This window comes from Balaenoptera ricei, chromosome 2 (assembly GCF_028023285.1).
Source record: "Balaenoptera ricei isolate mBalRic1 chromosome 2, mBalRic1.hap2, whole genome shotgun sequence".
NCBI lineage: Eukaryota > Metazoa > Chordata > Mammalia > Artiodactyla > Balaenopteridae > Balaenoptera > Balaenoptera ricei.
This window is the reverse complement of record NC_082640.1, coordinates 20,921,874-20,937,148: the sequence shown is the minus strand read 5'-3', so window position 1 is coordinate 20,937,148 and position 15,275 is coordinate 20,921,874. Positions and strand designations below refer to the sequence as shown.

General features: G+C 38.3%; 1 protein-coding gene across 2 annotated transcripts in view; it reads right to left on the bottom strand.

Annotated features, from left to right (window-relative positions):
* Window positions 1-15,275, bottom strand: part of USP6NL (USP6 N-terminal like) — a 123,988-nt gene that overhangs the window by 20,174 nt on the left and 88,539 nt on the right. For both annotated transcript variants that reach the window (XM_059912091.1, XM_059912092.1), the window contains 2 exons: window positions 9,804-9,911; window positions 1,194-1,303 (listed from right to left, as the gene is read on the bottom strand). In XM_059912091.1, the coding sequence (XP_059768074.1) occupies window positions 1,194-1,303; window positions 9,804-9,911 (218 nt within the window). The remainder of the gene's footprint in view (window positions 1-1,193; window positions 1,304-9,803; window positions 9,912-15,275) is intronic.

Genomic DNA, 15,275 nt, shown 5'->3' with positions numbered 1-15,275 from the left:
GTGACCACATGCCCAGTCGCAGAACTGCTGACTATATCTGTTTTGAGCATTTCCTTATTTTGATATCAATATGTTTGTGTATATATTTTAATGTGTTTTCTTCCTTCTCTTTTCCTTATCAGCTAACATAAGATGTTTAATAATAGTTGACTTTATATCACAGAATTTAGGTTACACATATCAAAGCAAAAAGAGTAAACACTGCCCAGGGGCGCTGCATCTTTTCGTGGGGAGGGGGTTAGCATATTTTCAGTCGTAAGTAGAATAGCTGTACCATGTTAGGCAAAGCATGCCTTTATCGTCTTTATGCGGAAATTAAGTTGACAAGGGTGGATGTGATGGTTAGCTTTACGTGTCCACTTGGCCGGGCTACAACCCCCAGTTATTCAAACCCTAATGTAGGTGCTGCTGTAGAAAAGGTGTTTTGTAAATGTCATTAAAGTACACAGTCAACTGACTTGAAGTAGGCGAGGGTACCCTAGATAATCTGGGAAGCCCTGGGTCAAGCAGTCAAAAGGCCGGAAGAGCTGATCCGAGGCTTCCCTGAAGGAGGGACTCCTCCTGTGAACCGCAGCTTCGCTCGCACCCACCCGAGAGCTCCAGCTGCCCTTCCTGAGGGCCCGCCCTACAGATCTTGAACTTGCCTAGTCAGTCCCTGCAACTGTGTAAGCCAATTCCCCACGATGAATCCCTTAGTTTACATCTCTTACTGGTTTCTTTTTCTCTGGTTGAACCTTAACTGATACAGAGGTCAGCAAAACTGTACCTTTCATTCCTAAACTGTCATAGTCATTTCATTTGTGTATTTCCCATTTTTTTAGTTTCACCTTTGCATGGAGTCAAGGGTCTAAGAATATATTTATTGCTGACACGGCTCTCAAAAAGGAACACAATCTCTCATTTCTTTTCTAACACTTTTAATAAAAGTATCTACCATATATTTAAGAATTCCCAGATCATAAAATGATTTTATAGCAATTTTATAGCACCTACTATGTCAAAGGTTAAAAATTTAAGTTAAATTAGCTCCTGAATTGTACACAATATGGAACAAATGATCCACCAAAACTTAAACCCTTAGAATTGGAATCAAAATGATCATCTATACAAGACATTCCAAACACTGACATTTCAAATTGATAAAGACTATTCGTAAATGCTATTCATAGTTCATAATACTAAACTTTACTTACTTCACACCATATCTGTCTCTAAACATGATATGGTCCCTAAATGTGCGGTTGACATCGAGGTCTATTTGTCTGATATCAGGTGAACAACCCCGTGCTCTGTGTTTTAATTTCTGAAGAGGAAAAAGAGAGGAAGAAAGCACATTTTTATGGAAATCGGTTGTCAAAAAGCCTATGACGAATAGCAAAATAATTCTCTTTAAAAAACTTTTTTTGACTTAGGAAAGCCATTTCCATGGTTCAAAAATGAAAAAAATATAAAAAGGTACACAGTGAAAGGTTCCTCTCCATCCACACCCCCTCCTCTCCCTCCTCCCACCCCCTCCTCTCCCTCCTCCCACCCCCTCCTCTCCCTCCTCCTACCCCCTCCTCTCCCTCCTCCCACCCCCTCCCTCTCCCTCCCATCCTGCCAGTACAGTTAGATTTTCATTTTGGATGGAGAGCGTTTTGGAGCTTGTGTTCCTAAGACTCTTCACAGCTGAGCCATGCGGTTCACTATGCCTCCTTTCTTCTTTCTAGCACAATGTTCTTGTTTTCCTTGGGGCTTATCATTGCCTTGTTTCTTGATTTGCTTCATTTTCTACATATCTGTCGCTAATTCAATCCAAACTCACTTTAAGTTGCATGAGCCTCTCCTGGTGCTATTCTAACAGAACAGGCACCCTCCCTGCAGACCTGGCTTCCAGAGTTTTTGGACCCGCTGCTCAGCAGGGGTCTCGGGGGGTCTCCCTTCACCATCTGCTAGGCCTTCCTTTGCTTGGGTCCCCTGTCTCCTGCATCTCACATCTTTCTTGGTTTATTCCCTTGTTCTGGAGGAGCTTGTCCTCCAGTAGCTCCTGTGAAAGGGCGTGTGGGAGATAAATTTTGTGACACTTTGAATGTCTGATAAATCTATCTTCTTTCTTAGCTATCTGGCTATTTTAGAATTCTAAGTCAGAAAATATTTTTGCTCAAAAGGCACCACCTTCACTGTCTTCTAGCTTCCAGTGTGGCCATTCTAATTCTTTCTTCTTTATATGAAATCTATTTTTCCTCTCTAGAAGCTTATAGGAGCTTCTATCTTCAAGTTTTGAAACTTGCAATTTCTGTGCTTGGCTTGGATGTATTTTTAGCCACAGGTTTGGGCACTTGATGGATCTTTTCAATCTTAAAAACTCATTGATTTGAGTTTTGACTTCACAACCTATTTTCTGGGAAATTTCTTCACTTGTTATTTTCAAACCCTCCTCTAGAATTTTTCATTTCTATTATCATTTTTTATATTCATAAGCTCTGCTGTTCTCTAATGTTCCTTTTATAGCATCCTATACTTGTTTTATGGACACAGTATCTCTTTTTATCCCTCTGAAGACATCAGCAATAGCTCTTCCGTTTTCTTCTTGCTGTATAGTCTGTTTCTCACAAATTGCTTTTTCTACTTGTTCTTATTTTCCATGTTAGCTCCTAGCTCCTCTCTTCACTCATATTTGAAAGAAGGCATGAGAAAGCGGATGGAAAGCTCTATGTGCAGACGTGGGGCTTCAAGCTCTGTCTTCACTGTAGAGTGATCTGGCTGGTTTCACTGGGCTTCCCTTGAAGTCAGGAGTTTGGGGGTATTTTCTTGGGCTGGTCAGATTCCTAGAGAAGACTCCTCTGAGTCCCCGTCAGGAGGACAAGCGCCCGGCTGCCGGTGTTTTGTTCTGGGAGCCCAGCGGAGGGAAAGGCGGGGCTGCCCCAAATTCAGGACATTCACTCCGTCTGTGCTTTCCTCCGCAGGTCTGTGTCCTCTCCAGCCCACAGGCCTTCTGTTTCATCCTCTCCAGACAGTAACCCACACCCTGCCCCCGTCTCGTGCAGGGGTGGGGAGCAGGTGGGGGAACTCAGGGACTTTAACTGCTTCTGCAACAGGCTTTCAACCACTTCTACTGTTCTTAGTTTCACTTCCACTTCCAGAGGTACCTGGAGCTGGCAATTACGAAGCCTACTGGGGATTTTGAGATATGAATCAGGTGCTCCTCCGGTTTTCTCAGGGTTGCTAAAATTACTAAATGTTTGTCTGAATTGTGGTCTCCAAAAATTGGCAGGGGTTATCGCTTCTCCCATTTTCTTATTCCTTGCAGTTTTTGTCTTTTTTAAAAACCCTCTCTGCTGTCAATTAAGCAGCATTTCAGGGGGAAAAGAACAAAATGAGTAGTTTAACCAGGTGGGAGATTAAAATTTATATTAATTTATACTTAACCAGATTTAATTGTAATTAAACATCTATATACATGTGTTATATTGACCTATTTACCACGTACTGGAAATATATATTTCTGTTAAAACCAATTCTAGTAAATATATATAAATATAACTGTTAATTCCTGACATAAGCTAAAAGTGGAGAAAACAAGGCTACCTGGAATATGTGTATGTATGTTAAATGTTTTGTGAGTATGTGGGTTTTGTGTTTTGAGGTAGGAGCTCAGAGAAGGGCAGCTTCTGCAGCTTTTAAAAACATGACCACTTCCACAGTGTTTTAAAACACTTCAGAGTTCTGAAGAGCAACAAGATATTTATACTATTGTACTAGAACCATACAACCACTAAAATAGTATTGTATGCTATTTCTGATAAAAGTTGGTCCAAGAGACATTACAAAAATTTAGCTTTAAAAATAATCTTTACATATTTGTTCTTTAAATATCTTTAAAAAAAACATAAGGTAGTCGGCAAACAGAGAGGTTTCAATTATGGTTCTGCAGGCCTTTTGGTAAAAGATGAGATATCAAAACACAGAAAGGAAATGTTTGACAAGACATGATAAAATATGCTTTAAAATAAAATCTAGTTGAAAGGGAGAAAACCACCCAAACACATGTATAATGTCAATTACTCTAGAAAACTTTTCCTGAAGATGGTGTGGGAAGACAGGGAGTTAGCATCTCCCCACACTAAGGCACCTGCCGGCCGCTGGTGGGGGACTCTTGACACCCAAGGAGACGGGAGGAACCCCAAAGTGAACCAGTAGGACATAGGGGGACCGAGGGGGGAGGAGAAGAGGAGGCCAGACAGGATCGGCGCCCCCGAAGCCGGGGAGATCAGGAGAGGCAGGTGGGAGGGACTCTCTGGGAAGAGAGGGAGGGGAGAGGAGCGGAGGGCGATCGCCTGGCCCCCATGGGCCGGGGAGCCTGCTGAGCTCCCAAGCCGGTATACCCCCCTCCAAAGCCCCCTCCAGGCCGCGTGGGTCCTGAGCATTGGCCCCGCCCACTGCCCAAACCTCGCCCTTGCTTAGGCCCCACCCTTCACTGCCAAGGCCTTCCCAACCCCCTCTTTTATTTTTTTTTTCTTTTCCTTCCTCCTTTTTTTTTTTTTTTTTTTTTTACTATTGTGGTACTGATGTACCTTCCGGTTGTTGATTTGTCTATACTTTTATTTTTATATTCTTTTTAACATATCTGTTAGTTTCCTAGACTAATTTTATTTTTTGACTTTGTTATTGTTCATCTTTTTTTTTTTTTTGCAAGGATTCTTCAATATACACACATCAATCAGGGTGATACACCATATTAACAAATTAAGGAATAAAAACCATATGATCATCTCAATAGATGCAGAAAAAGCTTTTGACAAAATTCAACACCCATTTATGATAAAAACTCTCCAGAAAATGGGCACAGAGGGAACCTACCTCAACATAATAAAGGCCATATATGACAAACCCACAGCAAGCACCATACTCAATGGTGAAAAATTGAAAGCATCTCCACTAAGATCAGGTACAAGACAAGGATGTCCACTCTCACCACTCTTGTTCAACATAGTTTTGGAAGTCCTAGACATAGCAATCAGAGAAGAAAAAGAAATAAAACGCATACAAATTGGAAAAGAAGAAGTAAAACTGTTACCGTTTGCTGATGACATACTACTATACATAGAAAATCCTAAAGATGCCACCAGAAAACTACTAGAACTAATCAATGAATTTGGTAAGGCTGCAGGATACAAAATTAATGCACAGAAATCTCTGGCATTCCTATACACCAACAACAAAAAATCAGAAAGAGAAATTAAGGAAGCACTCCCATTCACCACTGCAACAAAAAGAATAAAACACCTAGGAATAAACCTGCCTAAGGAGGCGAAAGACTTGCACTCAGAAAACTATAAAACACTGATGAGAGAAATCAAAGATGACATAAACAGATGGAGAAATATACCATGGTCTTGGATTGGAAGAATCAATATTGTGAAAATGACTATACTACCAAAGCAATCTACAGATTCAATGCAATCTCTGTCAAACTATCAATGGCATTCTTCACAGAATTAGAACAAAAAAGTTTACAATTCGTATGGAAACACAAAAGACACCAAATAGACAAAGCAATCTTGAGAAAGAAAAACGGAGTTGGAGGAATCAGGCTCCCCGACTTCAAGCTATACCACAAAGCTACCATAATCAAAACAGTATGGTACTGGCACAAAAACAGAAATATAGATCAATGGTACAGGATAGAATGCACAGAGATAAACCTACGCACATATGGGCACCTAATTTACGACAAAGGAGGCAAGAACATACAGTGGAGAAAAGACAGCCTCTTCAATAAGTGGTGCTGGGAAAACTGGATAGCTACATATAAAAGAATGAAATTAGAACACTACTTAACACCATACACAAAAATAAACTCCAAATGGATTAAAGACTTACATGTAAGACCAGACACTATAAAACCCTTAGAGGAAAACATAGGAAAAACACCCTTTGACATAAACCACAGCAAGATCTTTTTTGACCCACCTCCTAGAGTAATGGAAATAAAAACAAAAATAAACAGATGGGACTTAATTAAACTTAAAAGCTTTTGCACAGAAAAGGAAACCATAAACAAGACAAAAAGACAACCCTCAGAACGGTAGAAAATATTTGCAAATGAAAGAACAAAGGATTAATCTCCAAAATATAGAAACTGCTCATGGAGCTCAATATCAAAAAACGAACAATCCAGTTAAAAAATGGGTGGAAGATCTAAATAGACATTTCACCAAGGAAGACATACAGATAGCCAAGAGGCACATGAAAAGATGCTCAACATCACTAATTATTAGAGAAATGCAAATCAAACCTACAATGAGGTATCACTTCACGCTGGTCAGAATGGCCATTATCAAAAAAATCTAGAAACTATAAATGCTGGAAAGGGTGTGGTGAAAAGGGAACCCTCCTGCACTGTTGGTGGGAATGTAAATTGATAAAACCACTATGGAAAACAGTATGGAGGTTCCTTAAAAAACTAAAAACAGAACTACCATATGACCCAGCAATCCTACTACTGGGCATATTCCCTGAGAAAATGATAATTCAAAAAGAGACATGTACCACAATGTTCACTGCAGCACTATTTACAATAGCCAAGACATGGAACCAACCTAAATGTCCACTGACAGATGAATGGATAAAGAAGATGTGGCACATATATACAATGGAATATTACTCAGCCATAAAAAGAAACGAAACTGAGTTACTTGTAGTGAGGTGGATGGACCTAGAGTCTGTCATACAGAGTGAAGTAAGTCAGAAAGAGAAAAGTAAATACCATATGCTAATGCATATATATGGAATCTAAAAAAAAAAAAAAAAAAAATGGCACTGATGAACCTAGTTGCAGGGCAGGAATAAAGAGGTAGACATAGAGAATGGACTTGAGGACATGGGGTGCGAGGGCGAAGCTGGGACGAAGTGAGAGTAGCATTGACATATATACACTACCGAATGTAAAACAGTTGGCTGGTGGGAAGCAGCAGCATAGCACAGGAAGATCGGCTCGCTGCTTTGTGATGATGACCTAGAGGGGTGGGATAGGGAGGATGGGTGGGAGGCTACCTAGAGGGAGGGGATATGGGGACATGTGTATGCATATGGCTGATTTGCTTTGTTGTGCAACAGAAACTAACACAGTACTGTGAAGCAATTATACTTCAATAAAGATCTATTTAAAAAAATTACTCTAGAGGACAAGAAAATTCAACATAAAAAAAGACCTCATGACAAAAACAAAGCCCAGTTAAGCAGGTAAAAAATAATAGAGCAGAAAGATTATTTATGTCCTAGAATGGTTACAAGCCAATGTGCAGAATATAGGAAATCAAGCATATTTCTTACCTTAATGAAAGGAGGTGTAAGCAACTTCTAAGGTTACTCTGAGATTGGGTGGGTTAAGATCCATGAGTGTCACAATAATAAAGAATAAACATTTTACTTAAAAGAAATAGGAATATAATGAACCTATAAACCTGAGAGCAGAAGTACAGTGGAAAGTAGCTGGATGAAAAACTAGCAATTTCACTGTGGGTTTGGCCAATAAGATTACTAAGCCTTGCTAAGGCTGCAGGTGAGGTTGTTATCCACTGTCACCAGACCTCTGCCATCTGTGAGACAGAGCACTATACCCCAGAGAGACAGATAACAATGAGATACAATTAAAAGAACAGGAGAAATAGTAGATAAGAGCACCGGCTCAGGAATCAGGACAATTCCACCATTTGAGAAAAATCTTAGTATCAATAGATTAAGAAAAAGTAGTTTTATTCCCACTGAATTTCCCATTTCAGGACAGTAATTTATACTACTTTTGCAAAGAGAGAGTAAAAGAAAGTAACTGGGAAAGGAAGACTTGGTTAAATGCTAGAGGAATCTCAAGTAGTAAAAATAATGTTTATGATAGCGCTGAAAATTATAAGCTTGAAAGGACTGGTGGGCAAGTCATTTCTTTTCTTGTTACTGTATATTGGATATGCAGTAACTGGATAATTTTATTCTATGTAGAAAAAGCCTGAACCACAGTTCTAATATTAGCATGTGTACTGGGTTGAATAGTATCACCCCCAAATTCCTGTCTACCCAGAACCTGGGCCTATGACCTGATTTGGAAATAGGGTCTTTACAGATGTAGTCAAGTTAAGAGGAGGTCATACTAGATTAGGGTGGACCCTAAATCCAATGACTAGTGTCCTTACAAGGTGAGACACAGAGACACACACAAGGAAAGGCCACTTGAAGACAGAGGGAGAGACTGGAGGGACGCAACCTCAAGCCAAAGAACACCCGGGATTCCGGCAACTCCAGGATCTAGGAAGAGTCAAGGACAGCTTCTTCCCTAAAGCCTTGGGAGGGAGCATGGCCCTGCTGACACCCTGATCTCAGACGTCTACCCTGCGGAACTGCAGTAGAGTAAGTGTCTGTTGTTTTAAGCCACTCCGTTTGTGGGACTTTGTTATGGCAGCCCCAGGAAACCAAAACAGCATGCTAACTAAAATTTTCTTCTTTATTAATTAAATAAATATTTACTGAGCACCCACCATATGAGAGGCACACTGTACTAGGGGCTGGGGTTAGATTTTAAATACTTCTCTCAGATATCATTTTTCAATACTGGTTCTAAAACTATGACATTAAAGGCAAATATCTAATCAACCATCTAAAATAATTTGAAACTCTAAAATCCTGAGACAAAACTCATAATCTGTGCAGGGTCCAAACAACTAATTTAAAAACTCTTTTCATCATAAAAAACAAGTAATGTTTAAATTAACCAATATCTATTACATCTTTTTTAAAAATTTAGTTATTTAATTTATTTATTTTTGGCTGCATTGGGTCTTCGTTGCTGTGCACGGGCTTTCTCCAGTTGCGGTGAGCGGGGGCTACTCTTTGTTGCGGTGTGCGGGCTTCTCACTGCGGTGGCTTCTCTTGTTGCGGAGCATGGGCTCTAGGCGCGAGGGCTTCAGTAGTTGCAGCACGCGGGCTCAGTAGTTGCGGCTCATGGGCTCTAGAGCACAAGCTCAGTAGTTGTGGTGCACGGGCTTAGTTGCTCCGCGGCATGTGGGATCTTCCCAGACCAGGGCTCGAACCCGTGTCCCCTGCATGGGCAGGCGGATTCTTAACCACTGTGCCACCAGGGAAGCCCTATTACCTTACATCTTCATGAAATTTTGCTTATTTATACGTAAATATGAAAATATCAAAAGAGCATTCCAAAGCCCCTTTTATAATTGGTGTTGGGTTTAAATTACAAATAATTTGTCTTTATTTCAGTTATTCTATCTTAATTTATTCTATTTATATATATTTTCTGAGAAACAGATTCCAAAGTTATTTTTCTTTTTTATTTTTTAAATTTACATTTCCTTTTTTATTTAGTGACATTGAACACTTTTTCTAAGGCACAAAGTTATTTTTAGATATATGTTTCTTATTCCTTTCAAAGGTTAATATAAAATTTAGGTTTAGAAAGGCTGTAGCTGAGATGACAAGGAGGCAAATTTAATGCCCTGACTAATTTACAGAAAGCATTACTGATCACTGAGTGAAACGTTTAACTTTTTATAAATAAATAATAAAACCTAGAAATACTGTAACAATCTTAGGGGAAAGAAGAAGAAAACAGTCAATCATACACAGGCAGCTGTTGGATAAACTGAATTCTGCTGTTATTTTCCCAAAAACTCTAAAAGTGACATTGTAAATCTCTTTATTATTAATACTACATTGCAAATGAGTAGCTACAACCAGGTGTTAGCCAATTTTCCTTACAAATATGCCCCAACATTGACCGATCGTTTCAAAATAACAGGCTGGCTCTCGGTACTCACACTGTATAGGTCCCTGGTTTCTTCCTTCATTTTCGGGATCTCCAGGAGGAGGGCCCAGACTTCCCCTCTGAGCTGGAGTGGGATTCCTTTGTAAATTCTCCTATGAAACTTATTAAAAGAAACATAAATTGAAAGTTACAAACTGACAAAGCTTAGACTAGTCCCTTAAATCAAACTAGTGAATATTTGTTAGTCTTTTCAAAGGATTCCTGATAATTGATACAATTTAACACAGCACATTTGGATCCTCTCATCTCTACTTTTCAGATCCGAACAGGGAGGCATATACACAGAAAGCATAGAATAAACAAGGAAATGTTAAGTATGCCCAGTACGTTAGTTATTTTCATACACTGCAAAGGTGTTCCTTCAGCGGCAAGAGAGCACAATCAGTGCCGTTCTTCAAGTTGTGAACATCTGACTTACACACTCCCCATCGATATAACTAACTAGATACACATTTTCTTCTTTTTCCCTCCTACATCTAAAAGGTTCCAAATAGCAAAAGGGTTCTCTTGTGTCAAAGTGCCTTCAAGGAGGGTAGAGTCTCTCTAGAACCTTCTATCTCATAACTCAGTGTGACCTACAGTCTTCATTCAGGTCCACCCCCACCCCCCAAACACACACTCTGTTCCTCTTCCCTCTCCTCTTCCCAATTCTGGAGCGTTCCTTCAGGAAAACCTCTGTCCTCTTCTTAATGACATTGATCCTATCTGACCAGACAAAAACAGTGATAAATTTCCATCAAGAAGGAGCATCATCACCTTTGAATGAAATTAGGGATAAATCATCAGCATCATTAACACTCTGGGTCCTTGAAAGTACACTGCCATCACTCTAAGAATCTTAAGACTCACCATACCTCTCTATCTTCTTGTAATTACATCTTTTTTCTCAAGGCTAATTACGTATTCAAAATAACATATAAACGTATTATGCTCATTACAAAGTTGTGCATAAGGAAACTTTGAAACTTAAAAGTAGATGAAACTTAAAAGGCAATGATTAAACAAATTATGGCAGAAACTTCAGGAGCGAGGTAAGAGTAAGTACATAGTTACCTTTATGATCAAAATAATATATTGAAGTAGTACGGCTAAGAAAATAAGATGCAAGTTCTAATAATTGAGATGTTGACGAGCTATGAACTAATAAGCAGAGCTTCAACTTCTACAATTATACTAGATTTTTAAAAATGAAACCTTTAGTAACTAAATTATGATGTAGCTTTAAGAAGCTCTGTGATTTTAAATCAGTGACACTATAGAATAACTTTTCCTGTGAAACACTGAATACTGTGAAGTTGATTCAATTACATAATTACATACATAATTTCAGTTTTGTTCTTTTGGTGTAAACACAGTAAGTCTCAAATTTGAAAATCCAGCAGACAGTGACTAGAAACACTGAAGTTTTAACTGATGCGGTAGATGTAACTGGAAGAACATGTACAGAAAGGCTTTGTATAAACTAGACTCTGCTTCTTCAACATTTCCCATGCACTAAACATTTACCACCATTAATTGCAAACTGAGTGTGGTTTAAAAAAAAGTGAATTTAAGATTTACTTTCCAAAGAAAGTTTATCATCTATATTCATTTCAAAATTATGATAAACTTAACTTTTTAAAGGAATATCACCCACTAAAAGTAACTTCAAATTATCTCCTGAATTTCTAGAGTAAGGATGTTAAACTGAAAGCAGTTAATATGAATACCAGAATGTGGGAATTATTGCAAATGTGAAAAGTGAAATTTTGATAGTCAAGTAAAACATGACGGCAGGTAAACAGATAAACTTTGATGGACTTGAATGTCCATTAGACAGATGTTTTTCAATGAGTAAGATAGGAACCACATGCATTTCTTATACTGTATCACTTACAAAGGTTTTGGACATTATTTACTGCTTTCATTCAATTCTGTATTCAACAACTGTACATAAATTACTGTTCATTGTTTATCCTAAAGTTAAATCTAGATTTAGAAAAATAAAACATTAAACTGCCATGATTCAATGAAAAAGAAATAATAGAAAGATTTCAGGTAGAAATAAAAACTTAATGGTCCTAGTGTTATTCCAGGGATAAAATGAAAAATGAGGCATGTCTAGAAAAGGCTCAGAAAGAAACTCTGATGCACTGTCATTATCATTATCAACAGTAACAGTTAAAACCAACTTTTACTGAGCATTTACTATGTACAGGAAACTGTTTAAAACTATTTACATATGTTGTCTCATTCAATGATATTAATAATTCTGTGAGATATTATTACCCCAATTTTACAAACGTTGACAGTGAATCACAAAAAGATTCAGTAACTTGCCCAAAGGCACACAGAAGACGTTCCCAGTTAGTAGAAGATACTGATTTTATATTTTATAAAAAGCAAAGACCATCTTTCTAAAACCACGGTGTTATGTAGTATATCCACTGTTCTGCTCAACTGGACTTACTAAAATACATGGAATGGAAAATATTAATGAAATCGAAGAGCAGAAAGAGTTAAAAATAAAATTATAAAATAAAATAAAATTATACTCAAAACCTAAAAGGAATATAAAAAGGGAGGTATCTGGATTCAAGCTGTGCGAGGTAATGAAATGAAACATGTATACAAAGTAAGATACAGCAGAAAACGAATCAAATTATGAGATCTTAAAACAAGCATTTTAAATTATAGTTACTATTTTCCAAATACTTTTACTGTTACATGACAGACTGACACTGTGGTTATAGATCTTTCCTCACAAATTTTCAACTATTGTAGAAATGCTGGAAATTTTGTAAAACAAATTAGGAATCATATCAAAGCACAACAATTATAATAAAATCTGCTTATTCTCCAGAACAGTAGTACAGTTTTCATTTGTTGAGAATCTTTCAATTGACAAAGCAGTATCTCACACTTTCTAGGACAGCTCTGTAATGTCGGCAGGGCAGGTGCTACTCCAGTTTAAAAGGAAGGAAATCAAGGGACAAAGAAGTGGCCTGCCTAGGCCAAGAATTCCATCTTCCTGCTCCTGCTTCAGGATATTTCTGCCAAATCACACTACCCCTTAGAGATCACTACTTTATTAAAGTAGTAGAATTTATCAGTAGAAGGGGATAGCTGGTCATCCCAACTCAAAAGTGAACAACATTCGTTCATTCATTGTAAACAGAAACTGTAATGACTTTTTGCTTTGTGGCCAACGCTTACTAGGTACTATGGATACAAACTTGAAAAAGTTCTGTGGAGTTCACAGTGTAGTGGGGAAGATGATCATATAATCATATAATTATAAATGTAATCCTTTGTAATAAGGTCACATACATTAATTCTTGTCAGAGTTGAGTATCACACCCTGAGGGGCAAGTCGTGATAGAGACATTCCCCCCCGCAAGAGGTGGGCCAGGGTGTTAATGGGAGAATGGCAGGCGCCACGCTGTCTAATCTGTGCGAGTGATTTCAGGGGGCAGCTGGCCCTTACGGAATAGACACGAGATTCTAAGGGGAACCAGAAACAGTTTAGGGATAAAGGTGTTGGGGGCAGGGGCAGTGAATCTGCTGTGGTGGTCTCTTCTTTACTGGTCCAACACAGGGGCTCTCATCCCGAGACTATACCAGAGATACTATAATGGAGGAAGGGGGGTGAGTTCTGCGGGAGAGAGTAAGGAAAGATTTCCTTTAGAGAGGATGACAACAAACTCAACATGAAGGATTTGCAGGAATTTTCCAGGAAGGAGAAATGAGGGTGGGGACGAGGGTAAGGATAGTGATAAATCAAACAGTAATAGCAATGCTAATAACACCAGTTACACTAACTAACATTCTATGATTATTTATTAGGAGCCAAGATATGTTTCTAGATCGATGTATTCCTCGTAGTATTTTTACATTCCTAAAGGGGTAGGTACTATGCTTTTCATGTCCATTTTACAGATGAGAAAATCAAGTGTAGAAAGGTTTAGTAATGAGCTCAAAGTCACACAACTAATACACTGTGGAAGAAGAACTGAAATTCAAGTAGTCAGATTTCATAGATCATAGTCTGAACAATCATGATATATATAGAACTTCTGTATGTTGGATTTTAATATTTTAATATTCCAATTTGAAAAGTACTACCTCTAAAATTCTGTTACAATTTTATTTTATGGGTATGTTCTCTGTTCATTTGCCAATAAAATCAAGCAGTCTATTTCAGTCACACAGATACATTTAAAAATCCATCAACTAAAAAAAAAAAAAAAAAAAAATTTTCCATCAACTGACCTAATGTTTTCAACACGTCTTTCTAACCTTACTGGTTTCAAAATAGTGATAAATGCGCAGTGCACGTCAGCATGGCTGCGAGTGAGTAAACTTTTCAGCCCAGCAAGTTTGGCTCAGTTTGGTGGGACTTTCAAAACTGCAAGTGAACCCCAGGAGACAAAAGTTTACTCTCGGAGCTGCCTGTGCTCTTCACCGCCTTCATTTCCTTCAGTCGCCCCTGCTCCGTTGGTCCCTTCGTCTCTGTCTCCAAATAGGCCCACGTCTCCTGAGTCTGGATCTGAAAGCTTTAGAATCCACAAGGCCCCAACGCCTCTTACAACCACATTCTATTTCCTTCCGGCCTTTTACTGACAAACACCGAAAGGGAGAGCTAGCAAACAGATGGTACGTCTGGAAGTTGCATCTCTTGCTTGTCACTAATAATGGCCTTGAGAAATTTATTTCTAAACATCGTGCCTCCATTTTCACATCAGTACAATCAAATGTTGGCTAATATGAGTCTGTTAGTTACCTGACGAACAAAGGTCCATTCAGTTATTTAACCAGAAAAAAAATGTGTACCTGTAGTAGGAACTCTGCTGTGACAGAGCTTAGACACAATTATATAATGGCTAGTTAAATCAGAATGGCCTCTACTTAGCAGAGATAACTTCATATCTTCATTTAATAGATTGTATTTTAAAAATACACTATGACTGTACATAGGGGGCAGTCACTGTGAAAACACAGGCAACCGTAATGGCAACTATTTTTCATTAAATCTTATATTCTAAAAATCCAAATATTCTCATCAGAGTTATGTATCTTTATTTCAAGATATTTTTAGATATTTCTTTGTACCACTACTACATAAGTAAGGAGTCTGTTGAGAGAAAACTTATACCTCCCTTTGGAAGAGAAGAAAAATATATACTACTTTTTAACTTCAATGCAATTTAAAACTGGGTATGAACTGAAAGCAGCATTCTTTTAGAAGGCACATTCTACCTCATACCAGATTGGACCATATATATCATCAAATAATGCTAGCATTATAGCTGTGGGAAAATACTTTAAAATTATTCATGAAAGGAAGAGCTCTACTAAAATCTCTCTTACTGGGAAGTACATTAGCCAGAGTTGCTGTGAGCATAACAGCCTAGTAGAATGCTCATTTTTACAGAGGCTTATATACTTTCCGACATATGTATAAAGCCATACAATTCTACAAATA